Source organism: Verticillium nonalfalfae (assembly GCF_003724135.2).
Source record: "Verticillium nonalfalfae strain VnAa140/NRRL 66861 chromosome Unknown scaffold_94, whole genome shotgun sequence".
NCBI lineage: Eukaryota > Fungi > Ascomycota > Sordariomycetes > Glomerellales > Plectosphaerellaceae > Verticillium > Verticillium nonalfalfae.
The window spans coordinates 84,312-100,303 of NW_021167319.1; the positions used below are offsets into that span (position 1 = coordinate 84,312).

At 59.5% G+C, this 15,992-nt stretch overlaps 5 protein-coding genes across 5 annotated transcripts; 2 read left to right on the plus strand and 3 right to left on the minus strand.

Moving 5' to 3' along the window:
* Nucleotides 1-9: 9 nt before the first annotated feature.
* On the plus strand, nucleotides 10-741 carry SMD2 (mRNA splicing protein; the record flags this gene model as incomplete). The annotated part of the gene is made up of 4 exons (XM_028643533.1): nucleotides 10-221; nucleotides 357-372; nucleotides 521-603; nucleotides 699-741. 4 exons carry the CDS (start codon nucleotides 10-12, stop codon nucleotides 739-741), a joined length of 354 nt encoding a protein of 117 aa, XP_028492925.1.
* A 433-nt stretch (nucleotides 742-1,174) lies between these two features.
* D7B24_009460 (uncharacterized protein) lies at nucleotides 1,175-2,991 on the minus strand (the record flags this gene model as incomplete). The annotated part of the gene is made up of 2 exons (XM_028643534.1): nucleotides 1,175-1,662; nucleotides 1,716-2,991. The coding sequence occupies 2 exons, from the start codon at nucleotides 2,989-2,991 to the stop codon at nucleotides 1,175-1,177; spliced, it is 1,764 nt and encodes a 587-aa protein (XP_028492926.1).
* Nucleotides 2,992-4,020: 1,029 nt separating this feature from the next.
* Nucleotides 4,021-5,459, minus strand: DCW1_2 (hydrolase 76 protein; the record flags this gene model as incomplete). The annotated part of the gene is made up of 2 exons (XM_028643535.1): nucleotides 4,021-5,222; nucleotides 5,273-5,459. The coding sequence occupies 2 exons, from the start codon at nucleotides 5,457-5,459 to the stop codon at nucleotides 4,021-4,023; spliced, it is 1,389 nt and encodes a 462-aa protein (XP_028492927.1).
* Nucleotides 5,460-7,676: 2,217 nt separating this feature from the next.
* D7B24_009462 (uncharacterized protein) lies at nucleotides 7,677-10,139 on the plus strand (the record flags this gene model as incomplete). Its single annotated transcript, XM_028643536.1, has 1 exon — nucleotides 7,677-10,139. One exon carries the CDS (start codon nucleotides 7,677-7,679, stop codon nucleotides 10,137-10,139), a length of 2,463 nt encoding a protein of 820 aa, XP_028492928.1.
* Nucleotides 10,140-10,723: 584 nt separating this feature from the next.
* D7B24_009463 (uncharacterized protein) lies at nucleotides 10,724-12,080 on the minus strand (the record flags this gene model as incomplete). Its single annotated transcript, XM_028643537.1, has 3 exons — nucleotides 10,724-11,742; nucleotides 11,839-11,924; nucleotides 11,983-12,080. The coding sequence occupies 3 exons, from the start codon at nucleotides 12,078-12,080 to the stop codon at nucleotides 10,724-10,726; spliced, it is 1,203 nt and encodes a 400-aa protein (XP_028492929.1).
* Between the last annotated feature and the right edge of the window lie 3,912 nt (nucleotides 12,081-15,992).

Consider the following 15,992-nt stretch of genomic DNA (forward strand, 5'->3'; position numbering starts at 1 on the left):
ACCGCCACAATGTCCGACCCCAAGATCCAAGAGCTCCTCACCAAGCCCCGCAACGAGCTCACCGAGTACGAGATCGCCCAGCTCGAGGAGCACGAGTTCAGCGCCGGGCCCCTCTCGATCCTGCAGACCGCCGTCCGCTCCCACACCCAGGTCCTCATCTCCATCAGGAACAACCGCAAGCTGCTGGCGCGCGTCAAGGCCTTTGACCGGCACTGCAACATGTGCGTCCCCCCCATCGTGTCTCCCCCGAAGCCTCATCGCCGCACCCTGGGGTTGCTTGCCCCCTCGCGTGGTGAAAGGCGTGCGCGGAGTTGTCCTGCACCGGAGAAAATTGACGCTGACGTGCGCGTGTACAGGGTCCTCGAGAACGTCGTACGTAACCGCCCTCGTCTGAATCCCCGTCACAGTCCCTACGGCTCTCTGTATCGTCGCTGCAGAGCCTCTGTTGCGGCGTAATTGGAGTGTGGCCAGAGACGAGAGAGAGAGAGAGAGAGAGAGAGAGGAGCTGATACCAGAACAGAAGGAAATGTGGACAGAAACGCCGCGAACCGCAGACGGCAAGAAGGGCAGGCCCGTCAACAAGGACAGGTTCATCAGCAAAATGTGCGTCTCCTTCCCTCCCTGCTCGCCCCCTCTGCACCCATCACGGCCCGGACGGTCACCCCGCCGACACGGACATGGACACTGACATTCTGCAGGTTCCTACGAGGCGACAGCGTTATCCTGGTTCTCCTGAGCTGAGCGCGTCGATGCAACGAGTGAGGGGCGTACGGGAAATAGCAAGCATGGGGGCTGGGGGGGTTCTGGCGCCGCGGCGTCATGGCGGAGGATACGGACGGGCCCAGCCGCCTGGGCCGCGAGCCCTACCGCCAGTGAGATCAAGGTCTCGGCCAGAAGGGGCACAGCAGCCGGGGCCACGAGATTTGAAAACGCGCATGGAAATCGTCTGACCGGTTTGAACAGACAGAGGGTGGGGATCCACATAGATGGCCTCTCGTTTACGACTTTGGCGTTGAAAAGACTCGACTTTTTACGATCACTTGTTGTCACCATCCAAGTCCCGTCGAGTGATGTCCTCCGCGTGCGCTGGTCGATCCCATGCATTCACCAACAGCTTGTCCTTATCCTACAGCCCAAGATCCAAATCCGCCAGAGCAAATCCGCAAACCGTGCATTACACCTCCTCCCAGCCCGCCTCGCCAGCCAGCCCGCCAAAGAAGACGGCAAGACCCCACGCGCCCGGGTCGGGCACCTGCTCGAAGCCGCTGCCACCAACGTATACTGTCCTGCCGAGGCTCGCCTTCATGCCCTTTGTGCTCTCTGCGCCCTTGCGAGCTGCCGCCGCCGCCTTGACGACGTCACCCGACGATTCGAGCGTCTCGACAAACGGCGCCAGAGCGTCGACGAGCGTCCTGTCACCGGGTCGGGCGGGCGTGTAGCGTCCCATGGCATCACTGCTGCGGCGCAGAGCGGCGGCCCAGACCTTGGCATCGGCAGACCCGGAACCGGCGGAGCGCAGGGCGCCGACGAGCGCGTTGAGGAAGATGGCGTACAGGGCTCCCGATGTACCGTCCATGGTAGACTCCACGACGGGGACGATGGACGCAATATCCAGCGTGGCGTCGCCGGTCAGCGGGTTGGAGGCAAGGTGCGCGAGAATGGCTGAATTCGTTAGTGTCAAGGTCAGCTTTGGGATCGAAGACGTGAAGACATACCTTCCGCTCCACGCTTCAGACCGATACCACAGTCACCATCGCCGACGACAGTGTCGTACCGCGTAATTTCGGGCTCAGCAGCAATGACCTTCTCCAGCGCCGCCTGGACGGTAGATGCCGCCGCAGACGCATCATACTCGAGCCCGCTTTTTTCGGCGGATAGAGCCTTGACGGCGTCATCCTCGCGCGTGGCCGTGTTCTTGGCCTCCCACGTCTCCTTGGCAATGGGCGCCGCCCAGCCGTTGGCCTCGGCCGGGTGATCCAGCAGCTCGATCATGCTGGGTCCGCCAAGGTTCGTGTTGACCACGTTGAGTAGCGAGATGCTGAAGCCGTTGCCGTTGAGGCTCGTCATGTACGTGCCGCTGAGGATGCGGACGGGCTTGATGTTGTAGCTGCCCTCAAGCTGCACCGCGACCTCGGCCGTGATGCCGCCAAGCTCGAGCACGCTGACGCCGCCAAGGTTGTTGATGAGCAGCACAACCTCGTTCGAGTTCACACGGAGGAACGCGCGGTCGGCGTCGCCCTGGTCCAGGAGCTGCTTCAGCATCTGGGACACGAGCTCGGGGAGCTCAACGCCCTTGACGCGACCAGACCCAGGCTCGTTGTGGATGCCCATGCCCAGCTCGACCTCGTTCGCCTCCAGCCCGTCCTCCTGCCCGACGGCGCGGCCAGGCACATGAACGTGCTCGAGACTCGCGCCGACGGAGACGAGGTTCTCAGCGACGAGCCTCGCGACGGACGCCACCTCCTTCAGGCTGCGGCCGAGGGCGGCCGCGGCGCCGGACATCTTGTGCACGAGCACCGTGCCGGCGATGCCCCGACGGCCGACCTTGCCGGCAGCCTTGCGCCCGACACCGACGTCGTCGCCGACGACGACCATCTCGACGTCGATGCCGGCGGCGCGTGCCTTTTCGACGGCGACGCCAAAGTTGAGCACGTCGCCGGTGTAGTTCATGACGGTGACGAGGACGCCCTTGTCCTTGTCGACGCGGCCGGCGATGGCTGTGCGGACCTGCTCGGCCGAGGGCGAGGCGAAGATGGTGCCTGCGACAGCGGCCGAGAGCAGGCCTTGGCCGACCATGGCGGCGAACGAGGGCTCGTGGCCGGAGCCGCCGCCGGAGATGACGGCTACCTGCGGGGACGCATTGGCGCTGGGTCGGCGGTAGACAATCTTGTTGGGCGTGTCGAGCGCGAGAGATGGGTTGGTCAGGGTGACGCTGTGCAGGGCCGTAGTCACCAGCTTGGCGGGATCATTGAGAAAATGTTTGGAGGACATGGCTGCTGATTCTTTTCTTCTTTGGTGCGTCTTCAGCAGTCGAGATGTGGGGGGCGGGGGGTGGAATGAGGGTAGCTCAGGTACGGAGGGAGGAAGAGAGAGGGATCAAGAGAAGCTGAAGGACAGACGCAAGACCACGAGTACCTTATACACTGAGCGTGACAATCGTATAACACACGCCGAGGGAAGGCGAGCCCGAGTTGGCCGCGGGGAAGTCGTGCCATCCCACCTACCGCCGGCGGACGCCAACAGCCAAACGAAGGCAAGAACAGCCCCTCCATCGGGGGAGCTCCTGCTGCAATTCGGTGGACGGGCCCGAAAGATGACGCATGCTGCATTAGGCAATCGCAAGCGCCTGGGGTCTTGCTAGTCCTGCATCCGCCCGCCCTACGGGTACTTGTTCGGCTCGAGTCGCTTTTGGGCTTCCATGGATGTTCGCGGCGCTGTGGTTTTTGTGTGTTGATGTATTTTTCTGATGGTACGAGATTGAAGCTTCGGTCGATGCATTGGCACTCGAGTAACTGTGACCTTCAGAACCATGGCTTAATCCCCATGTCTTGTGGCCTGCGTGTATCCACCCTTGCACACCCCACCATTTCCTTCCACTGCATGTGCCAAAGGCGGGGCACAGCCATGGGTTCGAATGCCCTGCATGTGCCATCGCTACACCTCCGTTTTGCAACTTCACTCACATCCGTACAGTCACAGCCTTGAAACGACAGTCTAGTGTATGCTCGACCACAATGCATGATTCATCACGAAGAAAAATACGAGAGGAACTATTCCCAATGAAAAAGGAAGGGATAATAATGGTATTCCAGCCGTTGGGTATCGGTAGGCTTTCTAAACCTCCAGCCATCATTGTGATCCAGCCCCTGCCGCCCAGCCCACGTCCTTTTGCCCGGGCTCCCACCGTCATGGACTTTCAAAGCCGCACCAGAACGCCACGCCGAATTACATGTAGAGAAGAGGAAAAAAACACACAAACTTCATCAGACGGGCCGATCATCAGCCAGCCAGCCGCCAGCCTCACTTGGTCTCCTCCTTCATGACGAAAAAGACCCCCGCCATGAGCGACGTCAGGATGCCCACCGTCAGGAACCCGGCGGCCACACGCTCGGCCTGCTGTATCGGCTTAAACTCCCACGAGTGCGGCTCCATGCCCGCTTGCGGGTTGCCTTTGCTCGTGCCGCCCGTCTCCGCCGTCACGGGCGCCGTCCTCTCCTTCTGCACGAGTGTATACATGACAGCCGACAGGGCGCTCATCTGCTCGCCGACGCCGACGAGGCCGTCAAACTGGCCCCGCGGCTGCCACGCCAGCCCGCAGGCCGTGCCGCCGATTCCTGGGAACCCCTGGTCTGGGTCGCCGACGCAGACCGACGCCGCGCTCTGCGCGTTGGGCCGCAGCAGGCCCATGATGCGGTCAAAGAGGTCCGGCACGACCTGCGCCGTGCCCGCCATCCACCGCGCGAGGTAGCCCTTGAAGCTGCTCTGATCAATGTTGCACTGTTTGAAAGGCTCGCACCGCTGCTCGAACATGACGCCGTTCTGGAAGAATGTCTTCTCCGTCTCGTCGAGGAGTCCCACCGTGCGCGCGCGCCACTTGTCGTCCCCCGTCACGTTGTGCATGACGGCGGCCCCGTGCAGGTAAATGCCGGCGTTGTAGGACCACTGGTTCTGGTCAATCTTGGGGCAGTCGGGGCTGTTCTCGACGACAGTGACACCGTCGTACACCTTGAAGTCGTCCGTGATGAGCCCTGCCTTGACCTCCCAGTCCCACACGCGCTCCGCCCACTCTGCGTACGTCTGATTGCCCGTGTACCGCGCCAGCCGCGCGGCGATGTTGAAGAAGCAGCCGTTGGAGATGGAGTTTTTGTAGTTGAAGCCGTTGTTGAACGAGAAGATCTGCCACCGCAGCCCGCCGCCGCACGAGTCGGACGCCTCGATCCAACGCTGCGCCCACTGGTTGAAGCAAGCCTGCACGAGAGCCAGCCACTGCGGCTGGTCTGCGGGCGGGTCCGGGTACCCGGCCTCGGTGGCCATCATGGCGGAGAGCGTCCAGAAGCCCTGGTCGTCGTTGCCGAGGGTGCGTGTCTGGTTGAGGGGCATAAAGTCGGCCTCGTCGCCGGCCTGGTGCACCATGGCCTGTGTCGTGATCGCGTTGTACGTGTCGTCGCCCGTGAGGAACCAATAATCGACAAGCGTGCCGAACATGGCGCCCGCGGTCCACCCTGCGTGCTGATCAGTATCCATAGTCACAGTCTGTTTCCGAGCTACATACAGAAATAGGGATCTGGGAGGTTGCCGGGCACATCGCCCGTGTTGTTGCCTGTGTAGAAGCTCACGAGACCAAAGGCGATGGTGCTCGCTGCGTCCTTGACCGATTGTTCGCTGTCCACGTCCAATTGGATGGCGTTGGCTGCGTTGCCCATGAGGCACGCTGCACTCAGTGTCGACAGTAATCTCATGATGAACGAGGGTGTGGTGAACGTGTGAGAGAATAGTCGGAGAAGAAGAAAAATGAAGCCGGTCCAGCTGGGCTTGATGGTGTGTCCTGGTCGCCACGTCTCGTGCCGTGGACGGTATTATGAAGCCGTCGTTTCGTCGAGCCGCCGAGAAGCAGCAGCTTGTTTGCTGTCTGGCGTTCAGGAGTCTATACGATCTATGATTCCATGGAAGCCGGACATGTGGTCTTGTTGCATGCGTATTGCCTTGATGAGAACTGAAGCGTAGTGTGCAAGCCAAGAGATTCACTTGATAAGCAACAGAATTAAGCTTGGTATGAGAATGAAGAAAGCGAGGACTCTGTCCGGGAAGAACTACTATCGAGTACAGCAAACGGAACCGAATAGAGAAGAGAAAAGAAACTCGTCCAGGAGTAAATGAATGGAAAGACTGAGAAGGCTTGGATGTTCTGTTCAGTCTGGGCGCGCCAACGACTCTGTTGACGATGACGTGAAAAAAGCGAAGAGGGAAAAGAAAAAAAAAGGAGAGAAGGCACTTCACCAGAAGCAACCGCACGACCAAGAGAGTGATGGAAGAGGAAAGGAAAAGAAACAGACGAGATGGACGGACTGGGACGCTCCAAGGCGCGCCAGACCGGCCCAGTCGCTTGACGTCTGATGTTGCATCGGCAGGACTCGCTACCGGCAGGCGGCGAGGGGTCGGAGCGTTCACGAGCGAGTCGAGACGAAAAACCGCAGTGTGTGTCACCATAGAACGGGTCGTTGAAGACGCGCGTGAGGCTGTGGGCAGCGAGGGCCATTGTGAGGCCGGTTGCCCGGGCTGAAACGTGCGAGGTCTGAGCCAAGGAGGGGGGTTTCGTCTCATGATGGGGGAGGCCAGCTGGGCCCCCAAAGACCCATGCCTAGCCTACCGTCGCCGTAGCGCCAGCTGTCAAACCGTAGATGCATGTTGGGTGTGCCTGGATGGGCATGGATGGGGGAACCGCGTGAGGCGACGTTCAGGTTGATTGAGTTCAAGCTGGAAGGTGTTGGTTGACTTGCCAGACCCAAGTCCTCCGGTGTGTGAGAGGTTCAGGGGCGGGAGCGGGAAAGGCTGACTGCAGTGTTCCATCGCTGGGTCTGTTCAGTGGAAGCGGAGCAGCAATGGATTGACATGGTGCTTGTCACAGAGAGAATCGTCCGAACTATACTGGCAAACTCGAACGCGGGCCTTGCCATTCTGGCGGAGAGGCTGAACGCCTATGGTTTGGGAGACGGGCAGGACTGGTTTGCAAGACGCGTCTCCAGTCTTCAATGTGACTGCAACATTTTTTTTTGTGACGCTGTGATGGACCGATGCCGTGATGGACCGCCATTGCGAGGGACTGACGCCGTGTGCCGATTGAGAGCTTTGGCGAGGTTTATGTTGGAACTCTGGCGTCGCGATCGGCGAGACTGGCACACTGGTTGCGCAACGGCTGTCGATCTGGGACGAACGGGATCAGAGGTTGGAACCAAACGTGTAGGTAGCTTACGCTGCCAGTTTGATGCTTGGAGCTCGACAAGCAGCGGGGAAGAATTTGTTTCATAGGTCCGAGACGGCTCTGCGTAGTGGTGTTCGACAAGGCGCAAGGCAGATGGCGTCGTGGTGCGATCTTGTCTGTGGTGATGATGCGGAAACCTCTCTTAGCTGCTGTGCTGTAGACTGCTTGTAATTCAGAGAAGATGCACTCATACCGCCAGGAACCTGATCCATTGATGTAGCCGGACAGAGAGGAAGATGTCGCAGAGTGAAGACTTTGTTTGTCTGACTCTGAGCAACAAGAAGCTCTCCCCATGGCAGCTGAATTCCAGTGGCTCTTCCCCGTGGCTCTTCCCAGTGGCTCTTTCCTGCGGTACATGTCTGCCCTGAGCTCACCGAACACGCCGGCCCACCGCTGATAAGACCGGTGAGCTGCTATCAGCAACGCATGGATCACGTCAAAGTCTCTCTCTCTGTCTGTCTGTCTGTCCCCTGAACCTCCGACCCTGGCTGCCTACAGCTACTGCACGTGTACGAGACGGCGATCACGCGTTTGCCCCATTCACATCCATCAACGCCGACTTGCATCCCATCACCAACGAACCTAGCTCGATCCCCGGCCCGGTGCAGTGACGGAGCTGTCTCATCATGCCAACAAACCACGAGACTGACTGAAAAAGAGGCGACCATCACGCCTGACTGTAGGCCAACTGCGTCCAATGGCCACCACGGCTGCGGCTGCGGCCACTACCATCACCAGCCTGGCCCTTCCCATGGCGACCGACACACCAGCTTCAGCTCCAGCTCCAGCAGCCTCAGCCGCTCCTCCTCCCCCTGCTGCTGCTGCTGCTGCCACCGACACCCACCTTCAGCAGCAACAGCAGCAGCAGCAGCAGCAGCAGCAGCAGCAGCAGCAGCAGCAGCAACAGCAACCTCCAGCACCCGCCCGCAACTTCAAAGCCGCCGACCTGCCCCTGCCGTCGGCGACGCGCGCAGCCATAGAGTCGCTCGCCCACAGCTTCAAGAAGAAGGGCGGCTACGACGCCATGCGCAAGGAGATCTGGGACAAGTTCGAAGCGAGCGACTACCAGGCCCAGGTCACCAAGGACATCCTGCGCGTCGCCGAGCTCGAGGTCGAGCGCAACCCCGGCCAGCTGCTGACGCTCGACCGCGGCAAGGCCGCCGCCCTCATCGACGGCGCCCTCGAGCGCTCCGGCGTCTACCACCACGCCGAGGCCGTCATCGCGCGCCTCATCGACAAGGACGCCATCGAGGACCGCATCCGCCAGCTGCGCCGCGCCGACATTGGCGACGACGAGGCCGCCGCCGAGCAGGCCCGCGGCGCCCGCACCGACGACGAGTACCACCAGGACACGCTCGACCGCCGCGCCGCCCGCGAGCAGGAGCGCGAGAATCTGCGCAAGCTCGAGGCCGCCATCGAGGAGGGCAAGAGGAAGATTGCGCGCGAGGAGAGGAAGAAGATCGAGCGCGAGCGGGAAAAGGAAGAAGCCAAGCGCAAGGAGGAGCGTGACGCGCGCCGTGCGGCCCGAGAGAAAGCCGAAGCCGAACGCGAGAAGGAGAGAGACGAGCGGAGACGCAAGCGCGACGAGGAACGCGCCCGCGACCCGGCCCGCCACAAGTCGAGGAGCCGCAGTCGAAACAGAGACCGCCGCCGCGACAGGAGCCGGAGCCGCGACAGGAGCCAGGAGAGGCGCGATCGCGAGGACCGAGAGCGGCGACGACAGGAGAGAGAGGAACAGACGAAGCAGGCGAGAGAAAACCTGTCCAAGGAGCAGCTGGAGCGCCTCGAACAGGACGCACTGGCCGACCTGCTTCGCGAGAGCAACCGCAACTCCTCTGTCAAGGTCGAAATGGAAATCGACGAAGCGCTGGCGCCGCCCCCTAGAAGGATGGCACCAGCCTCCGCTATCAAGCCTCTGCAGAAAGAAAGCTCTCGCGGTTCGCCCATGGTGTCCGACCGGAGAGCATCTTCGGCCATGGTCAAACCCGAAGGAGACGCAAGCCAGTCTGCTACGCCTAAGCCCACAGACGCCAAGGAGGAGCGACCGGCGAGCCGAGGCCAGTCAAAGACGGTGGCTCGTGATGACACGGAGAAGGACAGAGACAGAGACAGAGACAGAGACGGAGGCAGAGATCGAGAGAGAGAGAGGGACGCCCGACGCGAAGATTCATCTAGACAACGCTCGCGCCACGAGTACGACCGCCGACGCCGGGACCGTTCTCGCTCCCGTGACAGAACAGACCGACGCGACCGTTCGCGTTCCCGTCGCCGCGAGAGAAGTCGATCCCGCTCCCGCTTCGACCGCCACGACAGACGAAGCCGCTCCCGCACGCGTCGTTCTCGCTCCCGGTCCCGGTCCCGCTCTCGTCCCCGTCGCGACCGCACCCGCTCTCGCTCCCGCGCACGCTATGACCGTCGAGACCGCGACAGGTCACGCTCCCGCTCGCGCCGCGACAGATCCCGCTCTCGGCCCCGCCGCGACCGCGACAGACGGAGTCGCTCACGCTCCCGTCCCCGCCGCGATAGATACCGCTCGCGCAGCCCGCGGCGCGACCGTTCGCCGCCGCCGCCGCCGCGCCACAACCCGCCGCCGTACCGCAACACGGACCCGCCCGGCGACCGCGCGTCGCACACCAAGATGGACGAGGTGCGCAAGCGCGAGAAGGAGGCCAAGGCTTACCTCGCCGCCCAGCGCGAGGCCCGCGAGAAGGGCATGCCCATCCCCGGCATCGACGACAAGCGCGCCTCGGGCGCCGGCGTCAGCGCCGCCGACGACATGCGCTCCCCCGACGCCAAGCGCAAGCGCGACCTCGAAGAGATTGACCGCTATGTGCCCCCCGGCCGCGACAGAGAGAGGCCGCACGATATGCCGGTGAAGAGGGACGATCGCGACAGGGACCGAGACCGGGACCGAGACCGGGATCGAGACCGGGACAGACGCCGGAGTCGCAGCCCCAGCCGCTCGAGAGATAGGGACCGCGTGCGCAGAGATAGGAGTCGCGACCGGGATCGAGATCGAGACCGGGATCGTGACGATCGGGACCGTGACCGCGACCGCGATAGGGATCGTGACAGGGATCGAGACCGCGACAGGCGGAGCCGGAGGGACAGGAGCCCCACGCCGCGTCGGGACCGTGACCGGCGGGATCGGAGCCGGTAGTCATTCAGTCGTCCGTCGGGCTTCTCTTTTTTTTTTTTTTTTTTTTGGTCTTCACGAGTCTGCAGGACTTTGGGTGTGTTTAGTACTTAGGGACTGTTGTTTGGGCCTCACGCGAAGTTCCCCTCGGTTTATGGGCAAGATGAACATGAGGGCTAGCTGCAGAATTATTGTTATGATGACACTTGTCCAAGCTACCCTTGCTCGTCTGTCCTTTGAGCTCCTTGACCTCATGTAACACGTCATACAGTTCTGAAGCAAGATAACATGATAACAGCGACGTCAGTCCTCATTCGTCTTGAACCAATTGCCATGTGGCAAGTCTACATGATTACAATTGCACATTATTCAGAAAACACCCCCGACCACCCAACTGTCCAAACAGCGCCAAAGCCCTGGAAAGAGAACCCCGTGCCGTACTCAGACTTTTACGTCTGCGTCGAAAAACTCCATGCTGTTGCCGTATTCATAAGCAAAAAAAAATTTCACGAGGCGCCTCCCCGCTCCAGCCCGAGGACGAGCAGGTTTGCTGCCATTCATAATCCGAACCCCACTTGTAAATGTCTAAATTGTTTCCGACCTGCCGTCTACTGTCCACCAGCTCCGTCTTGGGCCGCGGCAGCGCCAGCTACGAGGAAGTCGCGCGAGCCGCCGTACATGTAGCCCATGACAAGGGCGACGAAAACGAAGGCGACAACGGCAATGACAAGCGTGCGGCGGACGAGCGGCGAGAGACGGCCGTCATCGCCCCCTTGCGTAGCGGCATTGCGAGCCCAGATCCATGTGTTGGCAGCGTGCGTCTTCAGTTGGTCAAAGCCGGTAGAGTAAATGACGAGGCCGAAGAGGGCGAGAAGGTAGCCGAAGCACTGCATGGCAGAAACAGAGGTGTTCCAGATGAGAACGGAAACACCAATGAGAAGAATGTTCTTCAAAATTCCGGTGAGGGTCATGACGAGTGAAGACGTCTTGCCGATGAGGAAGACACTGGCGACGTTGAGGCCAAAAGCCACGCTGGCGTTGAGGATGAGAATCATGAAGCCGGTCTTCTCGAAATCGGCGTATTCAAATCGGTGGAACTCGGCAATGGCGGCGACGAAAAAGTTGGTGACAGCGCAGACGGGAGCATAGTAGTAAAGGCTGACCAGAGGATCCATCTTCTGCGCAGACTCGTCACCCTTCAGCAGGACCTGGATCATGACGAGACGGACGGCCTCGAAGACAATGCCGGCGATCTGGAACATGAAGCCGACGATGGAGAACTCAATCTCTCCCAGAGAGGCAAGAGCAACGCCGGCCACGATGAAGAGAATGTTGTAGAGCGTGTTCAGGTCAGGATCGGCAACGCCAAAAGCCCAGGATGCGAAAAGAACAGCCACGGGGGCACCGGCCTTGAGCATCTGGATGAAGGCGACGGAGAGATACATGTAGACCAAGTTCGAGCAGACGAGAGATCCAGAGTATAACAAGCCGATGGGCACAACGGCGCGGAGATATGTGCGGCCAGTCATCTTGACCTGGTGGCGGTTGTCGAGAAGAGTCGTCGTGCGAGCAAGAATCTGTGTTGCGACAGTGGCAAAAACGAGATGCCAGCAAGTAAGAATGACAGCTGCGAAGAGTTAGCATGTGAGCAAAAATCCGCGGCGATGAACGCTCATGGAAACGTACGATATTCTGCAACTTGGTTAGCGAAGATTCAACATACAGAGCCAAGGGAACTTACTGAAGCCTGCGGTGTCAAGAAGCCATTTGTTGAACAGGATCGTCGAGTTTGAGAAGAAAATCCAGGCGCTGGGACCGGTTAGCGGGCAACACATGTGAGGCGACAGCACCGACGGTGACGACGTACCCGATGTAGAAGGCCGGGTGTAATGAGTAACTCGCGCTTGCAGGCTTCTCCGTCAAGGGGAGGACCTGAGCCGGGGAAGACGGGCGGGAGGACGACATGGCGGCGACGGAGGGTGAAGTCTCAAAAGCAGCGGGCCAAGAAGTCCAGAGTGGAGGGCGGATCGGAGCAGCACCCGGAGGTTGAACAAGCCAAGGCGCGGTATACGGCTTGCTTGTGAGAAGATGATGCAGAGGCGGGCAGTCGAGTGAGGATGGAAGCAAATGGCAGGAGCAATCCCGCTACTGGCGCTCTCGAGACGTTGGCGTCAAAAGTGCACGGCGCTCGAGTGGAAAGGGAGGGAAGTGAGAGGTGAGGTGAGTGAAGGAGAAGGTGAGTGACAGCGGAACGAGGTTGCGCGAATGACAGGATGGGAGGGCCTCAGCGGCGCGGGAGAAGAAGAAAGTGGGCTGTGCTGCGAGGGATTGGCTGCTGCAAGAGAGCGGCTGGCTGGCTGGTTGGCTGGCTGGTCCAGGGTTGTAGGTTCTTTTTTCAGTGCTCCAGGGGAGATGCACTAACGCAGCGTTCGCGACCGGATGGGTACGTCGATGACACGCGATTGGGACTGGTGCCACGCTATCGAGATGATGGTATTGAGGAGAAAGGAGAGTGCCGGGATTTTTTTTTTTGCGCGCGCCGATCGCAGCAAAATGGAGACACGGAGATGTGGCTGGGCTACTGAGAAGCACGGGTACGTGAGCAAGCTGAGATGAGGAGGCCCGTCTCGCTCGCTGGCAGGGTTGTTGGGGTTTGGGGACGTGTTGCTGATAAGGTCAATGAGCTGCAGGTGCAGGATGTGGCGAAAACTGAATGTTCCGAAATGAGACGGTCGTATTCAAGGCAAGATTGCCGAGATAAATTGTGGTAATGGAGTTGTTCTCGCGGAGCCCAGAGAAGCTCGAGGCACGTTGTGTGCAAGGAAGGGCGAAATGTACGTCCAGGGCGCAGAATGCTGTGAACGCAAAGGCCGTGCTGGGAGCAGATGGGATTGTTTGTTGGCTTATTCTTGTTGATCTGACGGGGTGGTGACGGTCCGAGTCCACTTGATGGGCTTGGCTTTCCTCCTTAGATAAGCAGTCAAGGATCAGGGAATATCGACGCGGCGTGGAACACGGGACGTGGAGATGGGAGAACCAAAAGATGAGTAGCGATGAAGGTAGCTAATGATGAAATACGACCGGTCGACACAAATACAGGATCGAGGTCAGGAGGATGGGCGGCGAAAAAGCCAGACAGCTGCGAGCCGGTGCGACGGGAGACCAAGAAGATGGTGTGTGGGTATGGGGAGAGAGATAGAGAGAGAGAGAGAGAGTTCAGGGAAGTCTCAATCGGCTCACGGAAGGCGGAAAGGCGGCAGCAAAAGGGGGAGCAGGAGAACAAGACGGATATCGTCAAATGGGTGCCTGGACTGCTGCTTTTGGGAAAAGGAGGCAGGCACAGAGCCAGGAGAGGGCGGGTGCAGGTGGGGGTTAGTGCATGGACAGGCCATGGACCGGGGGGGCCAGGAGCATTGCGCTCGAAGGAAAACTATGGTTGTTGCCTACAATGGGCCATCCTATCCTGCCCTCGTATTCCGCCGCCAGGAGCGACGACTGATAAGAAGACCAGCCGTTCAGGGCCTGGATCGTACATTCCCTTCCTTTCCTACATGGTAGACTACCAGGCCCCTGCCCTCCTGCTCCCCTGCTCCCCTGCCCCCCCCCCTTGTTCCTGCCGGGGCCGGGAATCGCAGGGCTTAAATCAAGCAATCTCTTGGCAGCAGCAATCAACAATCGTTTCTCATCATTGGCTAGAATAGAAATTTGTGCCTTAGGTAAGACACGAGAAGCTCGGGCCTTTGCTATGGTCCAAGCCAGAACGAGGTCTTCGTACCTGACCGACCAGCCCGCTGGCCCCTTCCCCCTTGCTTTTTGCTGGTGCCTGCGTTGTATTTTCTATGCGCACAGTCAAGCTTCACTAGCCTGGCGATCGGCTGCACCCGGCACCACCAGAGCCTCTTCTTCGCTGGGCCTCCGTGTTGTGCGTGCTTTACTCATGTCGACAAACAGAAAAAGCTTCACGCCCCTGATCTAGCCTCAACCCGACCTAGCTGTTTCTGAGGCTGGGAATCCCCATCCCGTATACGACCACGCGTCCCGGATGCTCGGCCGGACCCTGAGTCTCCATCCCCGCCCGCTGTCGCCTTGCGCCCTGCATTCGAACACCAATCACCACGCTGCCCTCCCTTCTCAGCTTCGGTATTTGACGCCCGTCGACGTGCTCGTAGCAAGCCGGCCGACATGTTTGGTCCTGACTTGTAGGTCTTCGCAGCTCGCACCTCTCATACAGGCTGTGGCTCGCCTGATCAGGTTGCCAGATGACTTGTCACGATTCGAGGCTTGGAGTCGCGGGGTTTCTCTGTAGGATAATGCGCAAGATAACCTAGCCACGTTCGACCTGATTGCATTCATCAACCCTAAGACATCAAAGCAAACAGTGCTATTTGGTGGAGAACGACTATTTGCTCGGCCCTTGTTGACTATTTGCTCTGCCCGGCAGGGGTAAAATCACACTAGACAAGGGTCAAGCCACAAATACAACCCCACTACTGGAATTGGCTGTGGCTGCTATGTACCTTTCCTCGTCCCTTGTACCTACCTTTGAGTCGCTCGAATAGCGAAGCAGGCGACGCGCTAAGGCCTCCCTCCTGATTCTATCTGCCTCCTGCTCGAGGGTTCCTCGGGACGGGTAGTTGATTTTGGAGGAAGGCGATGCTCGGTAGCGGCCTCGGTGCTGGCCGGTAAGTCTATCGGTAAATGAGGTATCGGAGAGACTTCTTTTAACGATAAAATGAGGCGTTAGCGATATCTGGAGGGCTTAAAATAGGCGTATTTAGTGGTAGTAGTGGTGGTGGTGGTGTTGTTATTGTTGTTGTTGTTAAGTTCGAGGGTATTGATAATGTGGTGGAAGATAGGGTAAGTGTAGAGCCTTAGGGGGCTGCCTGCGTTGCTTTGTCAGCCGGATATAGCTCGGAACTCATCGAGAGACTCGAGTATACAAGAGACGAGAATAAGTACATAGGTGCCACAGCTAATTCCAGTAGTGGGGCTGTGTTTGTGGCTTGACCCTTGTCTATTGTGGCTTTACCCCTGTCGGGCAGAACAAATAGTCAACAAGGGCCGAGCAAATAGTCGTCCTCCGCGTTATCTGTAGCCTCGAGCCATCAGCCCTCTTCGCGCTGTTGGGTGCCGCGCACAGAGCCTAGAAGCGCGCTCGCTCGCTGTACGCGTCAGACAAATTTGATGTACTGGTGACCGACCTGGCTTGGACTGCCGCTGGATGGAGCGTGGGCTGCCAAGCTTGTCAATGCAGGGGCAGAAGGGGTTATCTGACAGGCCATATGGATACCATTGAAACTCTAACTATCATCAGTCCCTCTTGCGGGCTCACCGAGAGGAGTACATGGTCCCAATCGGCTGCTAGCCCGGCCCTAGTGTTGGCGCACCCGAAACCATGTTTAAGTTTCTTCATATACATGCCCATCCTGCAGGATCAAAGCATCGGCATTGAGAACTCGTTCGAGTCAGTGGTCGGTCTGGGACACGGGAGCCCAAGAGAGCACTGCGATCCTCGACCTGGTCTAGGCCGCCAATTCCTTGACTCCCGATTCCCCGTGGGGGGTCTTCACTCACCTTGGATGATCTACCTATCGCTCCCAGACGATAAGTTGGGGAAGCGCGTGAAAGATCATCCATCAGATTCTCTCAACCCGAAATGGAGCCACCACGATCACCCTTGGAGGCGAGAACGCCATCAAGGCCCAACGGCCCCACCTTGTGCCTCGCGGTAGGAGTGGGGGAAACGCTCCGATCTGGCATCGGCATCCCTAATCACCACCATTAGGTCACCAAACCCGCGAGCCCTCAGCTACAATGCTGTAAGAGATCCGCCGTTTCCGTGATGTAGTCACTAAATGATCATGTACCTACAGTACA